The 8,223-nt window shown below is 44.6% G+C and overlaps 1 protein-coding gene across 5 annotated transcripts in view; it reads left to right on the top strand.

The window, feature by feature from the left end:
* Positions 1-334: 334 nt before the first annotated feature.
* The window catches only part of nktr (natural killer cell triggering receptor), a 31,087-nt gene continuing 23,198 nt past the window's right edge, over positions 335-8,223 (top strand). For 3 of the 5 annotated variants that reach the window (XM_063207461.1, XM_063207460.1, XM_063207456.1), the window contains exons 1-2: positions 335-725; positions 7,820-7,903. In XM_063207461.1, coding sequence (XP_063063531.1) covers positions 7,846-7,903 — 58 coding nt within the window. In that variant the 5' untranslated portion in view covers positions 335-725; positions 7,820-7,845. Of the gene's footprint in view, positions 731-7,544; positions 7,641-7,819; positions 7,904-8,223 lie in introns of those variants that run through there. The other 2 variants (XM_063207458.1, XM_063207459.1) reach the window with 2 other exon arrangements.

Raw genomic sequence — 8,223 nt, 5'->3', positions numbered from 1 at the left:
CCCGAGCTTCTTAAAGGAACAGACCTGAAGAATTATCATCTAAAGAAGCCAGTTTTTGGAGTGTCAGTGCAGTGGCTTTACTTCAAAGTGATCGTGAAACACATTATATTAGCCTATTGCGAAATACCATCTGACGCCAGTGCATATGTGTTATCTTGTGCTGCAAAGTACCCTACCGTTTGTATGTCAGGCTGCCAGTACATCATCGATGTATTTAAAACATAGCCTACTGTTGTATTCACTGACTTATATTGCAGGACACCATCAGGCCTACATAGAACTACCGGTATACTTTGGTTTCTTCTGCTGTGTGTTTCTTTTAATCACGGGTCAGGAGCAAAGTCTATCAGGACAGTCTTATCAGTCATCGCCCACATCCGTGCCTTGCACACTTTCACTTTTGTCAACAGATTCTTTCACTCGAGCCAAGTTTGACAAGAAGAGCACAACAATTTCCTCCGGAATTAAATTATGAGAGTGGATCTTTTCAAGAAAAGCAAAAGAGCAATTCATGGCTACTGCACGAGAAAGTAGCTTTACTGTAAATCAAAGGCCTTACTAATTTGCTTTCTATACAGCAAAGATTTAGAGCTCTAGTAGGCGACGGGGCTTCTTCTTTTGAGTAGTCCCCATCTTGCAGTGGGTAGCGCGCGTCTGACGAAGCCCTATTTGCGCTCGCTCACCCACCCGCAGCAGCAATACCAAGCTTCTCCAGGGCCGAACAGGTACGGTATGTTATCTCACACTAATTTATTTGATAATGCCTGGTTATGTATCTTCATACAGTGTCGTATCAGTTATACGTCGTTTCAACTGGCTATTTATGCAGCATTAAGGTTAACACTGACTTCCTTGCCAGTGAGTGAACAGTCAAAAAAGAACAAAATAGCCTGGGAACCACACTTCGATGCTAGCTAGCTAGTGCTAAATCGAATGGTTATTATTATGGTAGGCCTATTCACTGCAGCTTACAGGCTACCGTTCACCGCCAAGTTTAATGTAGCTAAATGGTACCCTTGCGAGTCTTGTCTGTTAAAATGTGGCTATGACGGTTCTGTTGGTTTCCAGAGCATTTGACTGACGCGTAACACCCACTGAATTACAACAACTGTTAGCTCAATATCTGGCGAGAAAAGCTGCCTTTGCTAGACACAGTGGTGTCTGGTGGAACGTAACGAATCGGTCTGTTCGGGTTTCGTTTCTAGTTTCTCAATATTGTTAACTTTCCATATACATGTTGTCTTTCATGTTACTGCAAACGTTTAGCTAAACCAGTGAATGTGGTAAAATATATGTTCGCCATGACAAAGTAAACAGCACACTAGCTTGAAACTTGTCTTTGCTGCAACGCAGGCTTGAGCAGTGCTTATGGCAGAAATCTGACTGGGGTCTGGTGTTGTGGTGATGAGGCTGGGCCATAGAACTAGAATTCGGATCATGTTGTATTTTATTGCAGTGGAACATGCAAGGTGCATGCAGTGTCTACTTTCAGTAGCCAACTGCTAAAATTAGACCGAGCAGTACTTTAAATGTCACCGACCCAACACAGCTGCAAAGCTTACACCATTTACCTTAGGATTACAAGAGCAGTGTAAGCCTATCATTACTGACTGGAGACATTGGCCAGACACACTGCTTCTAGGAAAATGCTATTTATAACCTCCTGCACGTCCACCCTCAAACAGTCAGTTCGTTTCAGGAGATACCCTTTGCAGAGATAGACCCGAATGGACGTATGAAGCCCCATAGGTTGGTCATTGTTGTAGAAACTTGGCCTGCTATGCTTGGCAGGCAGCACCAAGGTGGGGCTTTGTGCTAGGAAGTAGGCCACTGAAGACAAAGGCATGCATGTTTGCATGTAATTTGAGAGTAGTTACACTTGGAGCAAAATTCCTACAGTGGTTCTTGCGCTGAATGTATTTGAGGAATTTTGTCAGCAGGTTTGAGACTGGGGAGAGCTTGAGAAACAGGTTAGCTGTGTCAGCCGATGCTGGTCTGTTTCAGACATGTATTGTGGATTTGGTTTGGGTTATCATCTGCAGCCATAGACAAACACAGGAAACCACGGAAATAATAGGCCATCTCAAGATGTCTTACAGACGTGAGACTATAAAAGCATGTTGCCTAGCAGATATTATTTGTGACATTTTGTGTTCTAAAAACATCTAAACATGAATCGGTGGTTATTACATTGCTGTACATCAGCTTTTGGTAGGCTTTTCTTTGTGTATGCAAATAAAATCAAATGAGTAAGTTAAACTGAATAGTGTGCAGCAAAGACTGAACGTGCAAAGGCAGCCCCAGAGACTCTTCATTAGGAAGTGGAGGAGAGACAGGGCCTGGAAAGCCTGTCTGTCAAATGGATGTAGTTCCACCCAGTGCTATCTACTCACCTGCCTGTCAAGTCAAATGGATGAAGTCCCAGTCCACTGATATCTACTCACATAGTGGGAGTAGGGTAGTCTTTTCACAATTTGCTGAAAAAGCTTCACTACATCATTCATAACAGATTAACCTTTAAGAGTGTACCGTCACACCGGTGTGACGGGAATGTTCGGGCAGTGAAAGTTCTACAGAATTCTGGCCGCCATTCAATAAAATTTGGAATGTTAGAATCTTGCATTGTTATAGAACACATTCTTTTTATAGAATGTTCAAAAACCCACACTCTTAAGGCTCAGTTATGCTTCCTACTTGTGCCACAGAGTGAGCTTGACGCAGCCATGATGCAGTTAATTCTTGTTTATGCCCTGTTTTGAAGCACGGTCTGCGCGATGTCATTCCACGCTGAAACTGCCTTCAATACAAAGAGTAAACTAGACGTGTCGGTTGTTTTTTAGCATCACAGACTCGACGAGAATGAAAATGAAACATTAAATCTTTATATCACGTGCATGTTTGATCGCACTGGCAGCCACAGTAGTAGTTTGGAACAAAGAAGTGGCTCATTTGTCGAGGACGAAGCGGAATGTTTCCTCGACCTCGGAACCACTGTTCAACTGTCCAAATAACTTCAGCGTCACTTGGAAGCGCATGTGTTGTCGTTGGTTCGTGTAAATAAATCAAACAACAAAGCACGGGCAACTTATTTAATGAAGAGCTCACAGTCCGTAGACCGACGAAGGTTAGAACAAGGAAGTAGCGCTTGTTCTCGACTCGAGGACAGAGCAGGCTGGTCGAGAGGACCAATCAGAGACCTATTTTCGCCCTTTCACGCCGTCGCTCCCTGCGTCGAGACACAATTTTGGGGAGGTGCCCCAGAGTACCTGCGTGATGGGGGGGGGGCTTCACTACGTTAACTGCGCGGCTCACTGCATCATGATGCAGTGACGCTGATCTCGAGGCATAAACCACCCTATAGTCATTACCGTTTTGGTGACGATATGGTTATAAAGTGGCTCTGACTGAAAGGGTTCGTCTGGTAGTACTCACCCAAACTGCAAATGTATACCGTGCATACCTCAATCCGTTCACACAGACGGAAGCAGTGGACATAGACCAGAGGTAGCCAAAATAAATAGAAATAATTCATTGTGCAAGTAGAACATTAGCACATGATATTACATAGCAGTTACACCAGTTATTCCATTGTACCTAATGAGGTGGCTAGCCGTTGTTGTTACTGAAAAAAACCCTAAAAATCTAAAAAGAAAACTCCCATCTGATCCAACCAGCCCAGCTGAGCACACAATCTGGTTCATGTATTGCACTATTGTAGATCAGTTACTCAGTGAAGTTACTTTACGTTGGAAGGAAACTGACAGGTTTTGTTTTTTACTTCTACTTTTACTTTGGACACCTCTGACATAGCCTTACTATGCAGGTGGCTGACAGAGCTTGGCAGTGTTTGGAAATTCACATGGCTATTAACTGGGGTATTCTTCAAATATGGTATGATTTATTACCCAATATGGTATGGTTCTTTAGTATCATGTTGTCCTGCAGGTCAGTAGATAACACTGAATTTGCTTGTTGACATCGGAGTGGTAGCAAGTTGACATGCCAAAGAAGCAGTTTCTTGCATTCCGAAAAACGCGCAATAGAGAAACCATAAATCATTACATGTTAATGAAATTATATGTTTAATGGAATACAGTTAAAGGTACACTGTGCAGGAAATGGTCAAAAAAGGTACTGCAACTATTCTGCTCATTGAAACTGGGCTGCCTATTGCCAAATTTGATAATTTGAAAAGTAATAAACTAATATTTTCTGGTATGGTCCAAGTACATTTTTGCAGCTAAAATGGCTATTTCTAGAAATTCACAATGGCGGACCATGCAGAAGATCCCCCTTTTCATGTATGAAAAGACCAATTTTTCCAGTCAAAATGAATACTTAGAATTTGATGGTGGTGGTATTCATGAAAAAGATAACATTATTGAATGGGTAGCACGAATTCTGGAAATAAACAACTAAAAATCTCACCCAGTGTACCTTTAAACAGTCCAGACTGCCAGGGCACCATGGCAGGAACATTTTGAACAATAAATTCTCAGATACTGCCCCAGCCTAGTTGCTCGCTGGGTCTGCCCCACTGTAGAAAGAAGCATACCGTTCGTAACACACACTGCACTGAGTTGAGAGTTTATCTTCAAGGTGGCCAGGGTTTGTTTTAGCAGCTTGCCATTGTCCATGTTCATTGTTTTCTACCTTCAATCACCACCATAACTGGCTGTTGTGAAGGTCAGATTTCTCCATTGTATGCTTAGCACTATGTTATAAAGTTTTATTTTCATAAGCCTGAAACCGACCTGCTGATGGTCAACTGACCACATTTATTTCCACTTTTGCTGCCCGTTATGATAATAAAAGAGGTTTATTTTGCACCTTGTACAAATGTAAAGGTGTATTCACTCAAATGTGTACTGTAACTTATAAGCTTACATTGTACAGTAGCTGATAATTGTATGGTGTGGAGTAGGCATGATGGAGTAGACAGCTTGGAATTGATCGATCTGACGCCCATTTTAGTATGAAGGCAGCATATTGCTAACTAAAGACTCCTGCAGTGCTGTTTCCATTCTCCACAGTAGCTTCAGTTTATATCTTGGGCCCTACGACCTCACTCCCCATGCAGGCTGCACTCTACGCCCTCCCTCCCCCCCGCCCCTTCCCACGCATGCTGCTTTTAGTATCAATTTGGAAGCAGAGCGTTCATTTGGCTGGGTCATGTGAACATATGCCGCTGTGTCTTAAATATTACACTGTGATGATTCAGCAGATTTATTTTGTATCTATCATGTGGAGAGGTCATGGTGGCTACAGCCGAGCCCTGTTTCACACATCAGCTCTGGCAGTGCACATAGTCTACCGGTATGCTGCATTTAGCATCAAGGCTGCAATACATCCACAGCCCTGTTTTTACACACATTAGGCACCCTCAGTGGACATGCAGGCTGCTTTCATCTCAAGGCTGCAATACATTCATCCAAAGAAGTGTGTTCTGATTCACAACATAGGAGCATCCCTCCCTGTCAGTGTTGCCTATACACCTTCCATTCCACACCTTGTATGTTCATTTTAGTCTCAAGGCTGCAATACATTCATCCAAAGAAGCTTGCCGTGTATTCTGCTTCATATCCCAGGAGGACCATTCCTCCCTGTCAGTGTTGCCGTTGCTCTCTCCATTCCACGTAGGCTAGGCTGCTTTTAGTCTCAAGGATGCATTCAGCCCGAAGAAGCGTGTAGTGTTCACAGGGGCATCCCTCTCTGTCATCCCCGTGGGCAATTATTTTGGCCCAATGGCCACATTAAGTTTAGAATAGTGATCAAAGGGCCAAATGCCTCTGCCAACTTACCTGTCAACAATAAGAAATGGTATAAGCGGACATAACTTGTCAACTGTGACATTCTTGCACTGCAATTAATTTGGTCAATCTTTACTTCACAAGACCCCTGTTCTAGGTAGCCATTTAAGAATGTTGAGTGACATTATGAATTTGTATGAAAGTTTTCATTCTTCAGGCAGCCTCATCAAATGCGGGCCACATGAAATGGCTCAATGTACCGCATGTGGCCCCGGGTCTGAGTTTGCCCACCTCTGCTGTACAGCCTCCATCCCACATCATGTAAGATTACGCTGCTTTTAGTACCAATGTTGAAAGTACCTTGCAGGAGGTCCTGGTCTGTGCATCTATAAGCATTGTGATGTCCATGATTCATGGTCACTACTGACCCTTCACACCCACGTGACTTTGGAACGGCCGACACACACTCTCCATGCCGCGCATAGGCCCCTGTCAGTACCAAGGCCACATACAGTACCAAGGCTTCATGCTTCAAATTCTTTGTATGACCAGTGCATGTAAAGAAATTGACAATAAAACTTGACTTGACTTGAAAGAAGCCTACAGCAGTCTGTATGGCCTATTCTCTCCATCTCTTTCTCTCACTGTGTATCCATATCTCTCTTTCACTGTAATTTATGCACTCTCTGCCTCATCTATACTCACTCCATCGCTCTCTCTGTCAGTGTAATCTATTCTCTCTCCATTTCTCTCTTTCGGTCACTGCAATCTACCGTATGCACACTCTCCAGCTCTCACAGTCTTGTCATTTCCTTGTTTGGCTCGGTGTCTCTAACACCCATGTGCTTTAAGCCCTGCAGCACACACAGAGCAGAGCGACACCTCATTCGCAACATTGCTGGAGGACCATTAGAAGGCCTGGGTCTAACAGCCTTGGAGATACTTGATGCCTTAAGCTTAGCCCTCTGGCAGTAGATACCTTGAGGGGGATATTTGATGCACCACCAGACCAGGGGGCTATCCCGAACCCATGACCCAGGCAGGAGCAGATTGAGGCATACTGATGCCCACAGCAAGTGGCGATAGTGGTGTTGGCATTGGCAATACCATACCCAGGTAGCAGTAACGCTGTTTACCCAGTGCAGCGTTTACCCAGTGCAGCGTACCGGTACCAGCCTTTGGACATGATAGTGCCAGTAATGCTGTTTGGGTTTACCACAGGAGCCAGGGGCGGTGGCATCCCAGACATATGCCACACCAGTGGCCAAAAATGAACTCCCATCCCCAGGGCCAGGAGCAGTAGATACTCGATGCCCTGGCATGGGGCCCCTTCTGGCACCACAGCAGAAGGAAGGAAATAAAGAAATAAGCGTTATGGGTGTTGGAGGGGTGGGCATCGGGGTCAGGGTGCATTATAGAATGGGTAGGGGATGGGGCATGGCTGACAGGGTAGGGTAGGGGTGGGGTGGGCAGGGCAGCGGAGTAAGGAGGATAGGACGGTTAAGTTCGGGGGCATGCATGTGGGAGTGTTTGGTGGTGAGGGGCACCAGAGGGAGTGTTTGAGGGGGGGTGAGGGTGTTTGGTGGTGGGGTTGACATGTGGCAGCAGGCAAGGCCAACTACTGAGGGGCCCCTCCCCTCATCTGGAATGTCAGTCTCTCTCTCTCTCTCTCTCTCTCTCTCTCTCCTCTCTCTCTCCTCTCTCTCTCTCTCTCTCTCTCTCTCTCTCTCTCTCGTACTGTAAGCTACTCTACTGCCTCAGCTGAGTGCAGTCTATTCTACCCACCTGCCTGCCTGGACTAAGGAGCAGTTTTGTTGTCAGAGAGCTGTGATAAAGATGCAGTAGTCTACCTGAGGAAAGAGAGCCTCTAGGGTGAATAATAGACTTAAGGTCAGTGTGTGTGTGTGTCTTTGTGTGTGAGAAATGCTAGCCTGCTCTGGTCGCGTGCGTGCGTGCGTGCGTGCGTGCGTTCATTTCAGGAAGTCTTGACTTGCTTTGTGAATGTCAGTGTGCGTATCTGTTTCAGGAAGGCTAGTCTTGGCTGACCAGTGTGTGTGTGTATGTTTCAGGAAGGCCACTCTGCTCTCCTCTCAGCATGTGGGTGAAGGAGCGGCCGCAGTGCTACTTTGACGTGGAGATCAACCGAGAGCCAGGTGGGGACATTACTCTAAAAAAATCTTTTTTTTTCATCTTTTTATGTTCTTGCTGCTAGGTAACTTTTAATATATTTATTGCATGGTTTATTGTATTGGGTTACTTGTTTTAGTGACTCATTTCCACATCTTCACATTTTCTTTTCCACACTGAGTGTAAGTAACACATCAATAACACAGATAAAATATTTGTCATTTTATTTTCATAGATCAGTCTATTTGTCTTGCGTAAACCTCTTGCATTTTTTTGTCATACCCTGAGTACCCCCTATCTCTTCCTCTATTGCAATGGGACTTTGCTCTTCACATTTGTTATTATT

The sequence above is a fragment of the Engraulis encrasicolus genome, chromosome 9 (assembly GCF_034702125.1).
Source record: "Engraulis encrasicolus isolate BLACKSEA-1 chromosome 9, IST_EnEncr_1.0, whole genome shotgun sequence".
NCBI lineage: Eukaryota > Metazoa > Chordata > Actinopteri > Clupeiformes > Engraulidae > Engraulis > Engraulis encrasicolus.
This window is presented reverse-complemented; position numbering and strand designations above follow the sequence as displayed.